General features: G+C 35.0%; 1 protein-coding gene across 2 annotated transcripts in view; it reads left to right on the forward strand.

Annotated features, from left to right (window-relative positions):
- Ncam2 (neural cell adhesion molecule 2) overlaps positions 1 to 23,323 on the forward strand; it is a 423,714-nt gene that overhangs the window by 253,234 nt on the left and 147,157 nt on the right. For both annotated transcript variants that reach the window (XM_076549131.1, XM_076549130.1), the window contains exons 6-7: positions 9,567 to 9,684; positions 19,449 to 19,609. In XM_076549131.1, coding sequence (XP_076405246.1) covers positions 9,567 to 9,684; positions 19,449 to 19,609 — 279 coding nt within the window. The remainder of the gene's footprint in view (positions 1 to 9,566; positions 9,685 to 19,448; positions 19,610 to 23,323) is intronic.

Raw genomic sequence — 23,323 nt, forward strand, 5'->3', positions numbered from 1 at the left:
TAAATAAATGAATAAATAAATAAAGACTTTCTCACATATTATCTTCTCTTCCTTAAATTACAACCTGACTCTCATAGATTTTTCAATAGAAACTTGTGACTTCAAAAAAGTAAATAAATGAATAAATAAATAAAGACTTTCTCACATATTATCTTCTCTTCCTTAAATTACAAATTTTGCTCTTGATGAATAACTATTTTCCAATTAATACTCTAGCCTTTCTCATTTACTTGTCACCCGCTTTCCCCTTACGATTCTGGCCTTTATTAGTCTTCTCTCATTAGTTTCTTTATGACCCAAATATATATTTCATCAATCTGTGGGCCATATTGAAAAAAGTGAAAATAAATTCATAGCTTATATACAGATGTAGAGACATAATTCTTATGAAATAAAATATATATCTGAGAAATGAAATTTATAATTTGTTTTTACACATCAAGCCATGAAAATAAAATAACAAGTATTTGTTTCTTCATCTCACAATTAGTTTTGACTGCTATCCAAATGGAAATTATTTTACTGGGGATTCTAGACAGTTTACCTCTTTTTCCAAGATAGTGAATATTTATTATAAAGTTTATCACCTTATGAATTTTTTTAAAATCAAACTTCACAAGTTTTACTTTAGTTTCAAAATTGATCTTTTTTGTATTTATGAATTAATTGAATAGCTATATACATGAATTTTTGTTTCATCCTATTTCATATTTGGACTTAGATCTAAGGTCACATCATATTTGCTAAGACACTTAGACTTTTATCTCACACTCAATTTTAACCAAATGTGTTACCATCCACTATTGTTTTAAAGATGTAAAGATACCAAAATAGTTGTAATACATAATCACAGAGGGATTTTTAAATTATAAGTGCCACCAATATAGCTGGAATAAGAATGATCCCTTGCTATTCAGAAGAAATCTAATAATGAAAAAGTGTGATTTCTTAGAATTTGGAGAGAAGAAGCAGGTTGCAAACAAAAAGCATAATCATAAAGAAACAGTAAAAACTGACCATGAGTATAAACACAGCAACACAGATGTGAGTAGAATACACTATTTCAGGGAGCATAGATATAATGGAGGTATTGGATGGATTGGGGATCTGGTTAAATATGGCTGGAAACAGAGGCAGGCCATGAAGGATTCTGGGTATGTCCTTAAAACTCTTACTGCCTTCTATGGGGTGATTATGTATTCTTTGAGGAGGAAGTATGGGAGAAGGGTAGAAAGCTCTCAGAGGTACGGAATTACAGCCAGTAATTGGAACCCATACTAATGGAGAAGAAAATGAATGTGAAAAGCTATAATTAAGCATTACATGTTCTAAGATGTCATATTGCACCTGACAACAATAAAGGTTCATTTCCAGATGCCTAGTGTTCTTGGTTTCCAGTATAGCACAAGCTAACAGAGTCTAATAAGGTGTGAATTTAAATATTTCTGCTCAATTTGGCAATTGTACACTTACAAGACTCATTAAAGGGAATAGTATCATTTAAGTAGCTTAGACTGAATTAATAATTCATGTATAAATGTGCATGTACATTCATTGAAGAGGAGACATAGTGGTTGCATTCCTTTTATGATTATACCTTGCCTAAATCTTGAATAGCCTGCCAGATAATTAAAAAATACATCAACATAAATGTATTGAATAAGATAACAAGCTTTTCTGTAAAGTCTTTAAGATTTGAAACCAGATAATTATGGTATGCATATACAGAAACATATACACAAATCATATATATGCTCTTTAAAATGAAGCCAGTGTAATTTCCCTTGCTTTCATCAAAATAATTCTGTCCTGTCTGATTTTCAGCTCCCCACTACTACTCTGAAAATGTCCTTAGATATTAAAAAACAGGGGGTATAAATTTAAAATTTAAAGTCAGTACAGGGTTATTCCTATAGAATGATGCACCTTCTTTCCTAAATCTTTGGTAAATTTATGAAAATGACCCACTAACCACAGATTCAAGTTTGGTGTAATGGAAATAGGAGCAATTGAGGTCAGATGAAAATTATCTAGAAATATAACTTTAAGGCAATTTATGTTCCTCTTTTTCAAATGCCACAATCAACAGTAGATGGTCATGGCTAGATATATTTGTGAAAGTGTGCAGCGGTAGTGTGAAGTTTTCCTCAATGATCCTTGGGCTCTGATCTCTGATTTTTTTCTTGTATCAACTCATTTATGTAGGGCAAGAAAATGAGGAACAGTACTTTCTGTTACAATAAATGAAACTTCACAATTTTCTTTGTAGCTTGTTTGAAATGTCATAAAATCCTAAGCATCAATAAATAGAAAAGACAGTAGATAGCCTAATATTTGTGTCAATGTTATACCTGAATCAACCATGAAGACAGCTGGCAAATATTATAATTTATGAGATAACTTTTAATAATAGTGTATAAAATACCATATACAATTTATGCCAAGTTCAGGAAGAGTGAAACCTTTGCTTTGCTGGGATACATGATGTTGGCCAGCTGGAGCTGAAGAAACTAGCACCATTGTTGACACTAAATCTTCTTGGTGGTACTTCCCGAGAGCATACTAAAGCTGTGTTCCAGAGCAGCTAAGGTTTAACTCGTCCTGGCTGCTGAACATGGTAATAGTCACCTAGATAGTACTGGTGTTGAAATCATGAAGGGGTCATGGGGAAAAACTGAGACTTGACACTCTGAGAGGCCAGGTGAGGCCATTGATGAAGATTAAGTTCTGGTGGCAGCTGAAGACACTGGATTGAAGTGGTGATCCATAGAATTTGAGGTCTGGCACCATGAAAAGAGTCTCAGGGAGACTACTGGAGATAGTTACAGACAAAGACCACAGGTTTTGGAGATGCCAATATAATAGGATGAACAACAAGAAGAGCGGCAGCTGTGGTGTGGAGCCAGTTGAAGCCTAGAAGATAAGTTGTGTGTGCTGCAGAGTGTGCAGATGTAGAAGTGATCCAAGCCTTTTGGAGGAGCCCTGAAGATTGTGAGTGAATCCGAGAAAATTAGACACTGAGTTACTTTGTTTTTTTGGAGTTTGCTTTGTGTATTTTGTGACTGTGTCCTGGTTCTTCCCTCTAGAAGTAATAAAGTGTTTAATTTATTTTTGATTTCATAGGATCCCACAGTTGAGAGACTTGACTTTTAAATATGTGTTTATGGATCTCCTGGCAATGGGACCAGGACTTATCCTGGGTACACAAACTGGCCTTTTAGAGCATATTCCCTACAGTGCAATGCCTTATTCAGGGGAGTAGGGGCTTGGTTAGGCCCCAGTTTGATATGCCAGCCTGTGTTGACTACCCAAGGGTGGCTTTACCCCTATGAAGAATTTGAATTTTAAGGAGACTGAATTTTTTTTTTTTGAGACAGGGTTTCTCTCTGTAGCTTTGTGCCTTTCCTGGAACTCACTTGGTAGTCCATGCTGGTCTTGAACTCACAGAGATCTGCCTGGCTCTGCCTCCAAAGTGCTGGGATTAAAGGCATGTGCCACCACTGCCTGGCTTGAGACTGAATTTTTTAAAGATGTGGGAATTTTAAAATTTGGAATATCATATATTGTGATGTTAATGCAAGATTTTGACATTTAATAAGAAAGGAAAGGTGGCTTAATAGCAATGTGAATGTGTGTCAAGTTGAAAAGGGATCAGTTGTGCTGACAATTTTATGTCAACTTGACATAAGGTAGAGTCACTGGAAAGAAGAAAATCTCAGTTAAGAAAATCCCTCCATAAGATCCAACTGTAGGATATTTTCTTAGTTGGTGATTGATGGCGAAGGGGCCACTTTGTGTTTCTAGATCCCATAAGTAAGCAGGCTGAACAGGCCATGTGGAGCAAGCCAGTAAGCAGCAGTCCTTCATAGCCTCTGTATCAGCTCCTGCTTCTGGGTTCCTACCTTACTTGAGTTCTTGTCCTGACTTCCTTTTGTGATAGACTGCAGAGTGTAAGTTTAAGCCAAACAAACCCTTTCCTCCCCAACTTGCTTTTGTTCATGGTGTTTCATCTAGTTAAGACTTCCTCTTGCATTATAATGTTGTTAGTCTCTGACAAGAAGGCAGCATTTTCTCACCTGTAAATCCAGTGTCCCATCTGTGTTCCCCTAATTTACAGATGTATTCCACTGGTCAAGTAGGGACCAACTCATGTTGTTGTTGTTGTTGGTGGTGGTGGTGGTGGTGTTATAATATATTAAGATGGTAAAGTACAACCTGGGACACCTGTAATTTATTGTTTATTGGAAAACAAACCACAGCAATAGGGAAAAAAACAAAACAAAACAAAAAAGAGAAGAAAAATAAAGTGTTACTAGACATAACAATATTTTTTAAACATTTCTATGAATCAATAGGGGAAAATATAACAATCAAAGTATGATCTAACCATATATTAATAAAATACATCAGGGGATCAATCTTAGAGTTATCTGAAGAGACACTCATGTATTCTTTTCCTCAAATGTGTTGAAACAAATGGTGATTTGGCAAATAGCTTCAAGACCAATCATTCTAAAAGGCACCTATGGCTGGAATTCCTTTTAAAAAATTGTTCTTGCTTGATGTTGTCTTGTTTAATAAAAGGATAATTATCTAACACATGTGTATTTATAATAGTGAAAATACCTCAGCAGAGGGAATTCACATTAAATTAAAACAAACAGAAAAGTACCCAGTCTTGCACAGTGTTTATTCCCTATGCTAGTTTGTCTTTTTACAATTATTTTTCCCTTTTTGCATTACTCTCTTCTGTGGCCTCTGCTCCCTGCTCCTCATACCATGCCTTTCCTTCTCTTTTTACTCTTTGTCTGTCTTCATCCTACTGCCCATCCCCCACTCTCTTCCACTGCCTTCTCCCCCTCCTAATCTCTTTTAATTCTCTCTTTCTTTCCTCCCCTTCCTCCAACTTCTATTTTTCTGTCCTGCCCTCCATTTTTCTTTTAAGACTAAGCCAATTTCCATTTCCCCTCTAGTGTTTAGTCCATCCTTTAGCTCTAGCAAGCTATCCATCAAAGGACAAAGATCTTACTAATCATGTAATTTTCTCCTCACAACGTCTCATTCCACTAGCTCTACATCTGTACATTTTTTTCTGAAGACTAACTGCTTGAAATGGCTGCCCATATACACTCCACGGGGTATACACATTTAAAGTTTTATTTGAAAGAAAAGGATAGGGTAGAGCAAGTAGAAACAGTGCAAGACTCTCATGGGCCCAATTTGCGCAGACAATGTCTTATCTTCTCTGTCAACCAACATCTGAGTGAAGCAGCTCAGTGAAATTCTCACTGAACTTCAAGACAAGCTAGGGGATTGTATAGGACAGGTGAAAACTCCCACTGAAGGTAATGATTTCAGGGCCTGCTAAGGGAATTGTCCTGCGCATCACATATTCCAGGGATCCTATTATGGCTAAGAATCAAGTGGTAGCCTTCCCAGAATCTGTGTCAACACTGAAATTCTACAACTGAATTGTTAACCAATTTTCCCTTATACAACCTGTAGCAATGAATCTTTCAGCTGACTTGAAATTAATCATTATATGCCAAATATTCTCACAGATTTTGTTGTGATCTAATATTAGACCATTTTGCTCCATTGTTAATATACTTTTTAAAATCATATACTAGAACTATTTCATCCTAACTATTATTATCTGAGGATGTCAGATCTACTGCTTTTCCTCAGTAAACTTCATTTTAAAATTCAGTGTTAACTATGTGATCACAGTTCTAACACTGCCTCATTTTACTGATAGTTTAGAAGTTAAAATTTGGCAATTACCCCATATTTGCTATCATTTTCCAAACTTGAGGGCATAGTAATAGGTTTTAAAGCAAAACAGAAATGAAATACTGATTTTTCTGACATTGATGGTTGTTCACAATTCAGAAATGTTTATCAAAAATAACTAAATATATATACTTAAATCATTTTAAGCAATGAGCTACACTTCAAATGGAATTTTAACATTACTTTATGTCTATCATTGAATAAAATAAATGTGTTAAATTCTTTATGTTTTGAGGTCTAAAAATAGTTTTTATTAAATATCAGTTTAGGTTGATCAATCTCCATCAATGAGAAAATAAATTTTATTGCAAGTAACCATAACAGATAATAATGAAAATTTAGATGTAACTTAAGTTTATCTTTCATAAGAAAGAGAACAAAAAGATTAAATGAGTTGAGATTGAATGTAGATATAATTTCAAACCGACCTGATACGACTACTGGAATGTAATCACTTTATCCAGATTACTATGAATATTTATATTAATGAATTAACTTAATTCACAGTCTATACTGCACTGACATCATATTTCACATGTGATTATATGAGATCAATTATACAAAAATGACAAAGATGTAATTCATAACAGTAGGATATATGCTTCCTTATAAAAAGATTAATTTTAATAATTAAATTTAAAATGAATAACTCGATACCCTCTTTGAGTAATTAAAATAAGGTTTGCATTGTGATTCCCGAGTCATTTCACATTTTGGTTTTTTTTTTTTTTTCAATGTTTACATGTAATGAGACCAGTCTTGTGCTACTGAACTCATCAGAAGACCCGAAGATAAAACATAATTTCTTTGTTCATACACAGATGTTATAATACATACGTGTTAAATATCAATCCAGTCCACCCAATCTTACAATAATGGACTGATATGCATTATGTAACTTTCTAAAGTGGTCACAAAATGTAAACATAAGCAAAAAATGGGACTGGCGTGCTAGCTTAGTAGTTCCGAGCACTGGCTGCTCTTTCAAAGGACTTATCCACAATCCCTAGCACCCATATGGTGGATTACTATTATCTTTAACTTTATTCCAAAGATGCCCAATGCAGTCGTATGGCCTACAACTGCAAATTAATCAGTAAACATTTATAACTCAAAGAATGAGAAACAAATTCTTTGAGACTTTTGACATCTGCTCTATTTGAAAAAGCCTATTTAGAACTTACATTTTTAGCTCCAAATAAAATTTATAACATTTTATCTTGATAATCACCATAAATGAAAAATAGAAATTTGTTCAAGTGCCAAAAGCCAGGCCAGAGACATGGCTCAGTAAATGAACTTTCTTACCACCCATCCTGATGTCAGGAATTTGATCACTGAGACACACATAGTGGAAGAAGAAAACCGATTCCTTTTGGTTGTCCTCTGCCATCCATCATCACTGCATGGCATGAGTGTATGAGCAAGCATATATAAAAAAATACATGTAATGAAAATAAAAACTATATTGGTAGAGCTGTGAGATGTGAATTTGTATTATGTCCCCCAAAAAATGGAAGAAAAAAACCAAACCAATTAAAACAGCAAAAGACAATACCATGATAAGATTTTTTTTTCTGGTATCACATCAATCCGAGCAGCCTAGTAATTGATCTTCAGAATATGGTATTAAATCCCCAGTGAGACTACTCTTCTGATGGTTTACACTGTAACATAAGAACAGATATTTCTTTATCAAATTCTGTGTGATGCAAAACATAAGTAGTAATAGTTTTCCAACCTGGAAAGTTTATTGAAAACAAAATTATGACAAATAATGAACACCCTCTTTTGGTTAACAGCAACAACTGAAAGAGAACTAGAAAGCTCTCTTCTATCGCAGAAGTGTTTCTATCTAAAAACATAATGGAGAGGTTTTTGTTAATACATTTGTTTTCTGTAGTGTGATAAAATATGCATTGCTACAATAAAAATAATTTAGCCATTCCTTCAACTTCATTTAAAATTGGAAAATGTAAGCCAATTATGCCAACAAAATGCTACCCTCACTGGAGTAGCGTGTTTACTAGGTGGATGGTACTGTTTATAGACCCCAAACTGGTGAAGTCCAGAGAATAAGTGACAATAGAATGTAGTCAACCTTCATGGGATATCTCCATTGTACTTCTACTCCCAAGGCCTCAGGAAAACCACAGGAGCAAGGGTAGAAAAGCTCTAAGTCACAGATTGGGCAAGATAACTACAAACTACTATCTTCTGGACATGGCAGGACTGTTGCACTCCTGAATTTACACAAACTGATTACTAGCCAGAAGAAAAAAGAAAGGACACTGTAATTCTATGCTAAATTCTAAGACCAGAGCACAATACCCAGGAGAGAGATGTGAAAAGCAAGAAAAGAGGCGTAGAATTGGTTATCCAATGCATACAAAACAACCCTGAAAACATGCATCCAATTGACATGTGAACCCAACAGGTTATAAATAGAAATATATAAGTATTATATGCATATATATGCATAAAATAACAATGAAAAAAGCTGTTAATATGAAGGAGAGTGGGGAGAGGTATATGGGACATTTGGAATGAGAAAAGGGAAGGGGGATCTTGTTATTATGTTGTAATATAAAATGAAAAAGAATTAAAGAGCAGAAACTGTGACACACCTCATTTAATGTTCACTTCCAAGACACAAAGTTAAAGTAGTAGGTTATAGGGTGAAAAAATATTGTGTCTATAATTACAACAGAAAGGAAATGAGATATAAAGAGTGAAATGAATATACTCATAAAATTAAGAGTTAGTATCTATAAAAGTCCACTTTTGGGAATAGTGGTAATTATTATTATGCTATTTCATGTAAAAGCATGATCCCTATACCAACCCTTGTAAAGGCAAAAATGTGAGGTACTGTTTTTAGTTACTAAGATTCATATCAGTTATTTTTCTCAATGTCCATGGGACAGTGACTTATCAATGCAAAACTGAACACTACTCTAAAGATATGCAATTATAATAAAATATAAAGCTATCTATTTTGTCTCATATATATATATAGTAATCAATCTATTAATATTTATTTTACAAGTCTTACTTTATCATATACACTTTAAGGGCATGGGGATGTGCCTTGAGTCTCAGCTCCAGCTTTACTTTGAAACTGAGGTAGTTCTATGGAAGTCTATGACTTGTTTATTGCAAACACTGCATTTCAGCCACAGTTTCAACATGACCAGAATGTGCAGCGTGTACAATTTTGCAATGTAATTAGTTCGAAATTGAGGAAGCTTAATTTTAAAATTGAATTGTTCATGAAAATCTATTTTCATACTCTATAGCTGAAGCAGTTTCTCTTCATAAAATGTTTTATAGTTGTTTGAAGAAATTAAGTGTAGTTAATCAGAAAGAACATTATGGTTTGACACCTAATTTGAAAGCCCTGTCTTGAAACAGTGAATGATGGCCTACGGAATTACATAGACCAATAAGAACCTGAATAGGAAATCCATTTATGCTGAAAGTAGATTTCAGTATGGATTAAGTCAGTGCTGCTATGTCTTTGTGTGAGACATATTTCATGCAGTATATGTGTTCACTAAAATACACAATTCACTGTTTAACAGATTGGGGGACACTACACTAATAACATGGTGAATTATCCTATTATGCACAAGAAAAACTATCTCTGACCCTAATTCTCTGTGAAAACAGAAAGTAACTACGGAGAACCAAAACACTAAAAGATAGTGGCAAAATATTGGTGATTCAGTGTTATGGTGGCATCTCTTTACTCTGTGTCTTTCCTCCTTCAGTTCCACCAGCAATTGTGATGCCCCAGAAGTCCTTCAATGCTACTGCAGAGAGAGGAGAAGAGATGACCTTAACCTGCAGGGCCTCAGGCTCTCCAGATCCTACCATCTCTTGGTTTAGGTAAGTGAGGGTCCCATGTCTTCTGCGTGGTGCTCATAAGGCTCACAGAGGAATATTTGAAATTGTAATTATTTGGAAAGAAACAAACATTGTCTAGTCTCATTTGAAATAAAGGTTATCTAACACCAAATGATCATCCCCGAAAACACACATACAAGTAACATTTTATAGACTGAGTGGGTTTTATTTTGGAATATATGTGTACACAAACATATATGTATGTAAAAAATATTTTAAAAAGAGACCATGGATTTGAAAGACAGCTTTTGCTTCGACTCCTTTGTTTGTTTGTTTTCTTTTGTCCTATTCTAGTTTATTTATATTTTGTTTTATGTTTTAGACACCTTTTTGTTTTCTAAGGAGAAAGAGGAACAAAGGATTTGAATTTTGATGAGAGAAGACATAGGGAAGATCTGGGAGGAGTTTGGGGTAGGGAAACCAAAATCAAACCATATTGTATGAAAAAAAAACTGTGTTCAATAAAATAAAAAGGAAAGCAAAAGAACAACGAGGGTCATATGGGAGATTTTAGAAGAAGAATAGGTTAGGGGATGATGTGATTGTTTCAGAGCTCATAAATAATAGAACTAATGAAAAATGGTTCTTAAAAATAATTCACTGTGGAGCCAGGTGGTGGTGGCGCACGCCTTTAATCCCAGCACTCGGGAGGCAGAGCCAGAAGGATCTTTGTGAGTTCAAGGCCAGCCTGGGCTACCAAGTGAGTTCCAGGAAAGGCGCAAAGCTACACAGAGAAACCCGGTCTCGAACCCCCCCCCCCAAAAAAAAGAGTGTGTGTGTGTGTGTGTGTGTGTGTGTGTGTGTGTGTGTGTGTGTGTGTGTGTGTTTCAAATGCTGGTTCTTGCCTTTCACTGTGGGATCTGGAATGAACTTAGGTTTGCTAACTTTGATCCAATGAGGCATCTTGCCCTTCTAAGGTGCTATTAGTCATTGGCTAAGTAGATTAGATAGCATAGACAGAGTGCAGCATGTGAACGGACTGTAATGTTCCTGAGTGAAATATTGGCAGAGAATGTTTACTGGGGGTTCAGAGTTATCTTTTGTTCAATGTTGGCTCTGCAGCCTTACTGCTGATAGAATCTCTGTGTTATTACTGGAATACAGTCTGTATTAAAATGGATAATGGATGTTTTAGCGGTATTGTTTGAATGCAAAATCACTTATTATATGAAAATAACTACATGTTCTCTTTTTGTACTAATTTATTTTTATTTATTTTTGTTTTTTGTTGTTTGGTCGAGACAGGGTTTCTCTGTATTGTTTTGGTGTCTGTCCTGGATCTCATTCAGTAGACCAGGCTGGCCTCAAATCATAGAGATCTGCCTGGCTCTCACTCCAGTGTGTTGGGATTTAAGGCATATGCTGCCACTGCCTGGCTTTGTACTAATTTAAAAATAGTTATATAGATGACATTTTAAGAAGTTATTTTTAATTAAAAAAATTCTCAATCAATAGAATACCAAGTATATTCTAAAAATTATTCTTTGTTTACTTCTGTCTATTATTTTAAATTTTTGAATGTGCTTTGAATCCATTATTACTAGGCACATTTTTTATTTACTCTATTGTCATTGATTGTTGTTCAAAGGAATAAAATGAAGACAATGAAGCCACAAACAGGATGATCTTAAACATAACCATGAGAGTGCAGTTTATGAGGCTGAAGAGATCGCTCAGTCAATTAAGTGCTTACCTCATAAGCATGAGGTCCTGAGTTAGAGTCTGTATGAAAATGCAGGCATGCTGATATTATAAAATCAATGCTACATAGGTGGATAAATTAGAATCACAGAGGATCACCGTCCAGCCACTTTAGGGTAACTGATGAGGCCAATGCCAAATCCTGTACAGAAGCAAGTAGCAGGATTCCTGAATGTGACACCCTATATTATACTCTGGCTTCAAATGTATGCATAAATGAACATTTTATACACACCGGCACATATGCACATCATAAATGTAAAATAGGAAGATACAGTTTTTTGCAGGAACACTAAGATGTGTAACTATTGCTATGCTTATAAATGAAAAATTGCAAAAAAAAATCACAAAGTTATTAGTTGATACTGAATGAAAAATAGAAATAAAAAACAGAAAGGAAAGGACATGACTGCGCCTAGGAATGGTGGAGGAGAAAGTTCATTATAGATATTGCAGAAAGCAGAGTCAGAGGCAGGGATATCTGGAAGAGTCCATGGTGGACATTACTAGTTTGAGCTGGGTCATGTGGGAGAGGGAAAGCGGGAGGAAGAGAGGAGACAGGGCAGAGGAGAATGAGGTACAGCAGCCAGGAGGCCAGAGGTCCAAAAGGGAAGAGCCATGTGATCAAAATGTCTGGATTATATAGGGAGGAACCTTTAGGGGAATGGCAGCCCAACCCCTGAACTGGAAAATTCAGAGTAGAGGGTAGAGTATGCAAACCATACCCTGTAATAGGTAGGGACTGAGGGATGCTGGAAGAACATGGTGGCCAGGTCCAGCTTTGATGTGTTAAATAGACGCCTCAGCTGTTTGTTCTGGGTTTGAAACTTAACAACTATATTTGGTATATGCAATGATAAGATTGGCAATATTTATACTTTGTAATTGATTTTAAAAACAATTAATATCCACAACTATTCTTCACTGCTTTCTATTTAACATATTTTGATAATATGATTTCAGATCTTTATCTTGTTTATGATTTTAGCACAGTAGGATTCTATAAACAAGGTGATTGGAATTAATCTATGCAGATATTAATTCTTGGTAATAGTATTTTACTGGGTTGCTCATCTGACATTAGCATACTAAGCCCAGGCAATCATCATGTATCTCAGTGAGTACTATATTTCCAATAATTCTTTAAGGGTCCATAGTACACCTAATTGAGTCACAGAAAAGTTCTTATGCCATTCATCCCAAGAACAAATAGTGATCATGACCCTAAAGATTATATATGTCCAGAGATATTTAGCTCCTTTTACTTTATTCAAACATATTTTCTTTTTCTTTCTTTTTTTTTAATCTGTGGTGCTCCAGGTGTGCTGGAGCTATGAAACTCTGTATTGTAAAGTCAGAAGCAACTTGTCAGAATTTTAGAATGAAATAAATAGGAAAGCACAGGAACACTTTGTTTTTTTATTTAATATTTTTATTTTATAATTAACTTAATTTCACATATCAGCCACGGATTTCCCAGTCCTCCCTTCTCCCAACCCCCAGCCCTCCTCCCTAATCCACCCCCCATTCCCACCTCCTCCAAGACAAGGTCTCCCCTGGGGAGTCAGCCCAGCCTGGTAGACTCAGCCTAGGCAGGTCCAAGCCCCTCCTCCCTACACCAAAGCTGAGCAAAGTGCCTCAGCATAGGCCCCCAGGCTCTAATAAGCCAGCCATGCACCAAGGACAGGTCCTGGCTCCACTGCCTGGGGGCCTCCCCATACAGTTCAAGCTAATCAACAGTCTCACTTATCCAGAGGGCCTGGTCCAGTTCCATGGGGGCTCCTCAGCCATTGGTTCACAGTTCATGCATTTCCACTACTAAAACTTATTTTCTTATGCTTTTTGAAAATAAAATTATCATAAGAACTAAAATAAATCAAATCCAGAATATGTTTACTTTTCCATATTTATATCTATGGTTTCTCATCTGTATGCCTTTAAATGCCATTTTTTGGTGATAATGGAGAGTGCTTAGAATCCAAATAGATTTTCTTGGTGTCTGATTTAAAAAAAAAAAAAGTTTTGGGAGAATAGGATTGTATTATTGTAACATTTGTAGAGATATATTTACTTTTACTGAAAAGCTTTTATTTGATCCCATATGTCTGTTCATAAAATGTATCAAAACTATGAAAATAAATTCTTGTAAGCACTGGGGAATAGAGTTAGTTGCACTTGAGGATTCAGACAACCTGATGAGCAGAGGTGGTACATACAAATGACACGATGAGAGTCCACTGATTTAGTAACCACAGTAACAACAACAACAAAACAATATATTAGGTAGCTGAAAGAGCAGAAATGTATTTCTCCACATTTCTGGAGACTGGGTATCCAAGAACAATGTACCACTGGGACTGGTTTCTGATGAGGACTATCTCGCTGGCATCCTGTCCACTCCTTTACTTTATCCTATCACTGGCATCCTGATGTCCACTCCTTTACTCTATCCTATCATATCCTTTTCACTTCATATATATGCTGCTCTTTTTTTTTAAAAGAATATAGGTTCCTTGAGATAGAGAGATGATATAGGCATGACAACTTAAGGTTTATGCCCACGATCCACATAACAGATGTATGTTTGCACTTTTGTTCTTGTAATACCAGTGCTAGAGAGGAGAAAAAAAATGCCATATGGATTTATGGAGTTCAATGGTCAGTCAGACATCACACACACACTATCCATCAAATGTGGGTGTCACTTATTCAAACACAAACTTGTTTTATTTTTTTTTAATTTTTGAAGTACCATCTCCAAATTAATTGACCTAAAATGGTTAGAGAGCCAATATTAATATGGATATGGGAACATGCTTTGTATGTTACACAAATATAGAAGGAACCAGAGTTGGAATGCAGTGATAATGTTCACAAAGCAGACAGCAGTGCCTGGGGACATGTAAACTTAAGACAGCACAAATACAGAGTAATCATCCCTTTATACGTTCCTTTAGAACACATTTTCAGGTTCATCAGAACTACAAATTATTTGTCTTGAGAGAGAAAAAGACAATGAAGTTGGTTGAATAAGGAGGTTCAGAAGTTCAGGGAGGAGTTGGGGAGGGAAAGAGTAGATCAAAATACACTGCATGAAAAAATTAAAGTAAAAATAAATACTCTAAAGAATCATATTATAATTTAGCCAATTAATTGGGTGGATTCTATTGTTTTTTCAAAGTAAATACCACAAAGCATTCTTTTCAAACTCAGCTATTCTTATATGTTGGAGAGCATCCCTAGTCAGATGTGGGGTTGGTGAAAATCCTTTCCCATGCCTTAGGCTGCCATTTTGTCCTGTTGACACTGTCCTTAGCCTTACAGAAGCTTTTCAGTTTCATGAGGTCCCACTTATTAATTGACAATCTCAGTTCCTGTGCTGAAGGTGTTCTGTTCAGGAAGTTGTCTCTTGTGCCAATGTGCTTAAGTCTATTTTCCACTTTCTGTTCTATCAGGTTCACTGTAACCGGATTTATGTTGAGGTCCTTGACACACTTGTTTTTGAGTTTTGTGCAGGGTAATAGATATGTATCTATTTATATTCTTCTACATGACGATATCCAGTATTGCCAGCACTATTTGTTGAAGGTGCTTTCTTTTGTCCATTGTAGAATTTTTTTCTTTTTTGTCAAAATTCCTTGTGTTCATAGGTGTGTGGATTTATGTTTGGGTCTTTGATTTGATTCAGTTTTTATGTCAATACCATGCTATTTTTATTACTATGGCTATTCAGTAGAGCATGAGATCAGGGATGGTGATATCTCCAGTGGTTCTTTTATTGTACAGAATTGTTTTAGCTATCCTGGATTTTCTCGTAAATAACAACAACAATAATAACAACAACAGATAATCCAATTTTAAAAGGGGGTACAAACCTAAACAGAGAATTCTCAACAGAAACACTTAAAGAAATGTTCAACATCCTTACCTATCAAGGAAGTGCAAATCAAAATGACTCTGGCATTCCATCTTACACCTATTAGAATTGCTAAGTTCAAAAACGCTAATGGCAGCTTGTGCTAGAGAGGATGTGGTGCAAGAGGAACACATCTCCATTGCTGGTGGGAGTGCAAATTTGTACAGCCACTTTGTAAATCAATATGGTGGTGTCTCAGAAAAATGCAAATTGATCTACCCCTAGACTCATCTATACCTCTCTTGGGCATGTTTCTAAAGGATGTTCAATTATGCCACAAGGACACTTGTTCAACTATGTTCACAGCAGCTTTATTAATAATAGCCACAACCTAGAAACAATCTATATGCCCCCCAAGCAAAGAATGGATAAAGAATATATGGTACATATACAGAAGGGAATATCACTCAGCTGTTAAAAACAATGACATCATGAAATTTGAGGGCAAATGGATGGAACTAGAAAAGATTCATCCTAAGTGATTTAACCCAGACCCAGAAAGACAAACACAGTATGTACTCACTGATAAGTAGATATTAATTATAAAATATAACCATACTACAATCCACAGACCCAGAGAGGCTAAATAAAAAGGAGGCCCAAAGAGGGATGAAAGGATCTCCTGCATGGGGATGAGAACATGAGTGATCAGGTTGAGGGGAGGGTGAAGGGGAGGAGTATTGAAAGGGATGACTGACAGGGAGATGGCATTTCGGGTCATGTAGAAAGCTAATGCAAGGGAAACTCCCACAAATTTACAAGGATGACCCCAGCTAAGACTCCTAGCAATTGTGGGTTCATAGCCTGAACTGGCCATCTCCTGTGGTCAGATTGGTGACTACCTCAGTTGTTATCAGAGAGCCTTCATCCAGGAACTGTTGGAAACAGATGCAGAGAGCCACAGAAGGAATCCTGCTGAAGACAGAGAGGAGAGATTGTAGAGCAAGAGGGGCCAAGGACAATACAAGAAAACCCACAGAAACAACTAACCTGGATGATAGGAACTCACAGAATCTGACCAACAACCAGGAAGACTGCACGGGACCTACCTAGGCTCTCTGCAAATATGTGACAGTTGTGTATCTTGGTCTACTTGTGGAATTCCTGACAGTGGGAGCAGGGGCTGTCTCTAATGCTTTGAGAACCTCTTTCTTATAATGGATTGCATTGCCCAGCCTTAATACAAAGGGAGATGCTTAGTAGTATTGTAACTTGATATTCCTTGCTTTGTTGATACCCATGGGAGGCCTGCCCCTTTCCTTAACAGAATGATGGGAGGAGTGGATTGATGGGAGAGGTAGGAGGGAGTCAATGGGAAGAGAGTGGGGAGGGAAAACTGGTTGGGATTGTAAATGAGTAAATAAATTAAATTAAATAAAGAAAACCTCACCTTTTCAGAGTCTGGTGTCTTTCTTAGGCATTATAAGAATTAAGATGCTGATAACTTAATGGCTACTGGGTCTTCAGTGATCCTGGTTTTGGTCTTGAATTGTTAAAGGTCGGGAAAATACTGGCCCTAGAGTGAATCAGTGTGTTACTTACTTTTCTCTGTTTCGTGGCAGAACACTTGAAAAGGTAATTTGGAGAGGAAGACAATAAGTTGTCTCCCAGGTTAAGGTTTCTTTCCACTAAGGGATGGCAGAGGATCACAAAACATCTGATTCAGTAGCATCCACAGTAGGTAGCAGAGAGCGATGAATGTTTCTGCCCAGCCAACCACCTTTATCTTCTTTATTCAGTTTTGAATCCCAGTCTTGGATTGGTGCTGCCTAGACTAGCCAGCTACCACTTTAGCAATCTTAATCTAGAAACTCCCTCACAGATACACAATGGTCTCTTTTCATGGCGATTCCAGATGTCTTCCAGCTGAGAATCAAGATGGTCTCTTTCAGTAAGGAAGTATCTGTCCCTGTACTATTTCATGGCAAAGTTGAAAAGTAAGCCTGGTTATTTCTTAGTTAAACTCACTAAACCAATTTTTCATCCCTTTTCTTGGCCGCAGGTCGCACCATAAATGTATTTTGTTGTTGTTGTTGTGGTTGTGGTTGTGGTAAAGGGCTATTGAGGTCATTTCTTTCATTATTGTTCAGTCGTTACTGGCATGTTTTTTACAGAAATGTGTTAATGGCCTTTAATGCCATGTAAAAGCCTAGCATGATTCATTATTACCTTGTTATGCATTTAATTTCTGTACTACTTCAAGTTCTTGCTTCTCTTGTCTTGCTTACTTCACAATTGCTTCCTTGTTCTATTCCTTCTTCATCTGGTCTGTCTAGATATACGTATACCCAAATTTTAACTGACATTAATCTGTCTTTTAGTTTTTATGTTTCAGTGAATATTATTCTTATTTTTGTTAATTTTTTTCTATGTACTTTGCATTTAATTTCTGTTTTCTTTTTAGGTAGCATTTATGTTATTGAAGTTTTTCACCCTTCTCATATAATAATAATTTTATCTAGAAACATTGCTTTAATTATACATTGTTGATTTTAGAAAATTATATTTGAATTTTCTTTACATCAAACATCTTTTAATTTCTATCCAATTTTTCATTAAATATTATTTTGGTATTGGTTAATTTGTAAGTATGTTGTTTTTTTCCCAGTTTGTAGGTATGAATAGTCTTAATGTCTGATATCATTTGGTAATTACATTAAGTATTTATTAACTATAAGAATTTTCATCATCTTATAAATTTGTTGCTTATATTCCAGGTGTGTATTTTGAAAATGACTTTGATGACTGGCAATATTGCCATGCTCTAAATATTAATAGAATTCACTTGAAAGATTCAAGGGTATATTGTAGGCAGAATTTTCCTGTCCTGATCACCTACTCCCAAACAACCAACACAGAGACTTAAGATTGCTTATAAATGCTAGGCCAATAGCAATAGGCCTGTTACTAACTAACTAGCTCTTAAAACTTAACCCATTTCTATTTATCTATGTGCTACTCTGAGGCTCATGGCTTTTACCTCTATTCTATTTTGTATGTCTGACTCATTCTCCATCTGGCTGTAGACTCCAGACTCTGCCCTTCTTCCTCCAAGCATTCTCCTATTCTGGTTCTCCTACCCAATCTCTTTCTGCCCAACTATTGGCCAGTCAGTTTCTCTATTAAAACAATCACAGTGACATATATTTATATAGTGTAAGGAAATATTCCACAGCAGATATATAAAAGTCTTGCTGTGTTTCCTTGTAGGAAATTGAAATTTAAACTGATATAGGAATGTTAATATCTACACCACAGAGAGATTCTGACTGTTTTATGTCAATGTGTCATATAATAATTCAGTTTTCAAATTGAAAATCATAGATAAAAATAGAAATATAAAAAAGGGTAAAGGGAAAAGTAGAATAAGAATAATTGTAAGTAAAGGGAATATATAGAGATATTTTATATGTGGAAGGAAATTTTTTTAAATATTTTATGCAATTAAAATATAATAGAAAATGTTAACAGTATTTTCTATTATAACTACACAAATTTTGAAGGAAATATATTTCATTATAGAAAGTACTTGGAAAATAATAATTATTGACAGCTACAAAAAACAAAAATTATTCTCTTCACTATCACATTGATTTTTCATTGATGATACTTACAGTGAATATAAATTCATGACATTTATACTGTTTCATGTTAAGTTAAAGGAATTTTCATAGAAATTCTTTTTATATAGTCCACATGTGAATATAAATACATACATGAACATATACTAGTTAATTATTAAAGTACAAAGTAAATAAAAATAGTAATAAAAACAGTATATTCTAATAAAGTACAAGTTGAAGTCAGGTGTTTTCATTACTTGATTATGATTTCAAGCTCAAATAAATGCCATTTGTATCTCTAAAATCTAACTAAATTTCAAGTATTGTTTTTATATATTTGCCTTATGGTTGATTGAACAATAAAAATGTATTTTGACTGTTTGACTGAACTATCTGAACTATAGCAATCAGTTTTCCTAGCCATGAAAAACTGTATGGCTATAGATAAATAAGATGATTGTGATGTCCCGTTTATTAAATTATATTGTGAGTATCAACTTGTTTCACTTTTCATTTTTTTTTTTTTTTTTTTTTTTTTTTTTTTTTTTTTTTTTTTTTTTTTTTAGGAATGGCAAGCTCATTGAAGAAAATGAAAAATACACTTTAAAGGGCAGTAATACAGAGCTCACTGTCAGGAACATAATCAATAAAGATGGAGGCTCTTATGTCTGCAAAGCCACAAACAAGGCAGGAGAAGATGAAAAGCAGGCCTTCCTTCAAGTCTTTGGTAAGTATTACAATGTTGTGGTTAGAAGGCAGTATTCATCAAGAGGGAAAGAGGTCAGAACCATCCTTTGCTGTGCTATTGGATGCAAACTATAACCTTTCCTTAGACAAAAACAAAAAAACAAAAAACAAACAAACAAACAAGAAAAACATATTTCTTTATCTCAGCAACAAACATTAAATGATGCAGTTTTCGACAGAATTATCCTAAGAATTACGTGGAATGCTATGTAAAATTCCATGGGATATTGACAGATGGTAAAAAAAAAAAAAAAAAGAATTTGCTTACTTTTTACCCAATGAGCTGTATAACATCATACATCTTGGAACATTTATCTTAATACATTACTGAAGGATACATGATGGGATTCATTTTATATTTAATAGCTTCAAAATTTCTCATGTGTAAGGCTCAAATTTAGAAATGTTTGCCTGTAGCTATAATCAGTGTCTTACCATCTTTAAAAGATACTATATAGGCACTATTCATATTGATCAAGAGACATATTGTCTACTTCAGGCAGCTTTCTGTGCATATAGATTAGTACCAAATATTGATTTTACTCTCATTATCTTGACAACAGAGAAAATTGCTCAAAAACTGTGGCAGCTAATATTAAACAAGTTTTGGGGCTGAAACAAGTTTTATTGGCTCAATTATTAAAAATATTTGCTAATTTTTACAAAAGATCTGAATTCTGTTTCTCGTACCCCCAAGGTGACTTATTACCATTTAAAACTCCAGTTCCATTTTATATGATTTCTCCTTCTGGCCTCCCTGGGGACTACATGCATGTGATCTACAGACATGCACACATACAAAACACCAATACACATAAAATAAATGAAAACATCTCTGTTTAAAAAAAGTTGAATACATTGCTAAAATTTAGTGAGTTTTAGCTACCATTACACATGCTATAATCAAATTTATTTTATAACAAAAACTAGACAAAATAAACAATGTGAAATACGTGGTTAAGAAAGGTATATGCTCTTCTTAGTGACTGGAAATATTTTTCTTACTTTGTACACAAGATGAATAGTAAAACTTACTGCCCACTGCTGCTGTATTGAATGGCAGGGACCTTCATAATATCTATATTCCTGTAGGATGATAGAATATCTTTAATAAAATTGATGAAAATCTAAAATTTGAATAATAACACGTTGTCTGAATAATGTGGGATCAGATTACCCAGGTGGCACTGATCAAAGACTGTCATTTAGGTCAGCGTGATTTTTCATTTTCAAATCCAGGTCATGCTAACATGATGGTTACACAAGTCTTCAATGACAAAATAAAAATAAAAATAAATAAACCTGCAGAAGAAGTACCCATGGAGTGAAAAACATTTGGCTTTGAAACTATAGGAAATCCTTAACTAGTTCTAAACTTAATTCTCTCCAAAAATATTAACTGTGACATTGGGGAACCTAAATAAAATAAACTAAATAGAAATAGTAGTGAATGAAAACCAAAACAAAACAAAGAAGAACAAGAAATCCTTTTCACTCTTCCATCTCTCCTGCCTCTCCAACACCTCTTCATCAGTCTTTGTGTTGGTTTTAATTTTTTTTTCAAATTATCTTTTCTTAGGTGACACCACAAGGGTGAAGGGTGAATATTGGATGACTGAGAAATGAGCAGAATTAGGGTACAGGATGTGAAGTTATAAAAGAATAAATAAAGAGATTATGTTGAAGAAAAAAGAAAAGAAATGATAGTGAAATACCACTCTGCAATTTCTTCTTTTATTAGGATGCCAGTGTATGGGAACAAGAGGATGTATTAGGATTTCTGAAACTCTATCCTTTAAAACATGAAATAATGCATAAAACATCACATTACATCATGGTTTGTGAAGCAATACTGAATAAATTTGTGTTTCTTTTGAAAGATAAAATGGATATGTATAAAAGTAAAAGGGAATGAAATGTAAAAATGTTAAAATTTTATATATAATATTCACTTTTGTGGATACAAATTTTATTTTTCAAAAGAAACACAAATGTATTCAGTGTTGCTTTACAAGAATGAAAGGGAATAAATGTAAAACAATGTTGAAATTTTATACACGATATTTCTGATATTATGGATCATATTTCTGATATTAATAAAAAATATTTTCATTGGCTGGTTAATTATATTGATAGTTTTTTTAATAATCATGTAATGACATGACACAGCTGGATTTTAGGATCTTACTGATTTTATTTTGCTAAATAAGTGAGAAAGAAAAAGAGATAAAGAAAAGAAGGAAGGAAGGGAGGAAGGGAAGAAGGAAAGAGAGAGAGAGAAGGAGTAAGGCAATGTTGTAGCTGGAGTTATCTCCAGTCCTGCCCAGAACTGCAGCTACTCAGACCCAAATAAACACACAGATGCTTAGATTATTTAAACTGTTTGGCCTAATGGCTCAGGCTTCTTGCTATCTATGTTCTTATATCTTAAATTAACCCATTTCTGTTAATCTATAATTTGCCACATGGCTCGTAGCTTACCAGTACTTTACATGTTGCTTCTCATGGCAGAGGCTGTCAGTGTCTCCTGACTCAGCCTTCCACTTGCCAGAATTCTCTTCTCTGCTTATCCTGCCTATACTATACTTCCTGCCTGGCTACTGGCCAAATAGCATTTTATTTATCAATCAATCAGAGCAACACATTCACAGCATGCAGAAAGACATCCCCAGGACAATGTCTTAATTAGGCTTTCTTTTGCTGTGATAAAACACAAAAGTAACCTGGGGAGATTCAGGTTTGTTTCACCCTACAACTCTTAGGTCACACTCCATTACTAAGGGCATTGGGTCAGGAGCTCATGGTGGAAACCTAGAGGCAGTAACTGAAGCAGAAACCATGGGACTGGGAAAGTTGCTAACTGGCTTGCTCCCTTGGCTTACTTAGCTTGCATGTGTCTACTACCCAAGACCACATGCTTGGAATAGTACCACCCACAGTGGGATGGACCCCACCATAATAACCATCAATCAAGGAAATGCTCCACAGGCTTGTCTACTAAGGAAGCATATTCTCAGCTAAGAGTCTGTCTTCTCAGATATCTCTGGCTGGTGTCAAGTTAATAAAAACAAAACAAAAGAGCAGCCACAAAAACAAAACAACAAGAAAAACCAACCAGGACAGGCAGATAGCACAAAGTCCAAATTTTAAAGCATAGTGCTATTATGTAAATTGTGAAGGTAGGTATATTTTATTAGAAAGAAAATATAATACTAGTATATTTAATGTTATATTCTACAGGATTACAGTTAGAGAAATGGCTTAATATCTAGAGCACCTCCCTCATGCTGTGACACTTTAATGTAATCCCTCATGTTGTGGTGACCCGCCCCACCCATAAAATTATTTTAATGGCTATATCATAACTAATTTTACTACTGTTATGAATCATAATGTAAATATCTGATAGACAGGATATCTGATATGCAACCCGAGTGATAGGGTCATTCATTTCCCCCCAAAGAGGTTGTGACCCGCAGGTTGTGAAACACTAGTCTAGCGCTATGTGAAAGTTAGTTATAGTCCTAATTAATCATTTGTAATTGCACAAAGAAAATGTTTCAGTATCTCTTTTTCTCGTGAAAAATTTCACAGTTGTATCTAACACCAGCACATCCTAAGTATCCAACAAGACTTACTCATTTGTCTACTTTGTTGAGCTTTTTAAAAGATAAATACAATAAGACTAAATAGA

Source organism: Peromyscus maniculatus, chromosome 12 (genome assembly GCF_049852395.1).
Source record: "Peromyscus maniculatus bairdii isolate BWxNUB_F1_BW_parent chromosome 12, HU_Pman_BW_mat_3.1, whole genome shotgun sequence".
Taxonomy (NCBI): Eukaryota; Metazoa; Chordata; class Mammalia; order Rodentia; family Cricetidae; genus Peromyscus; species Peromyscus maniculatus.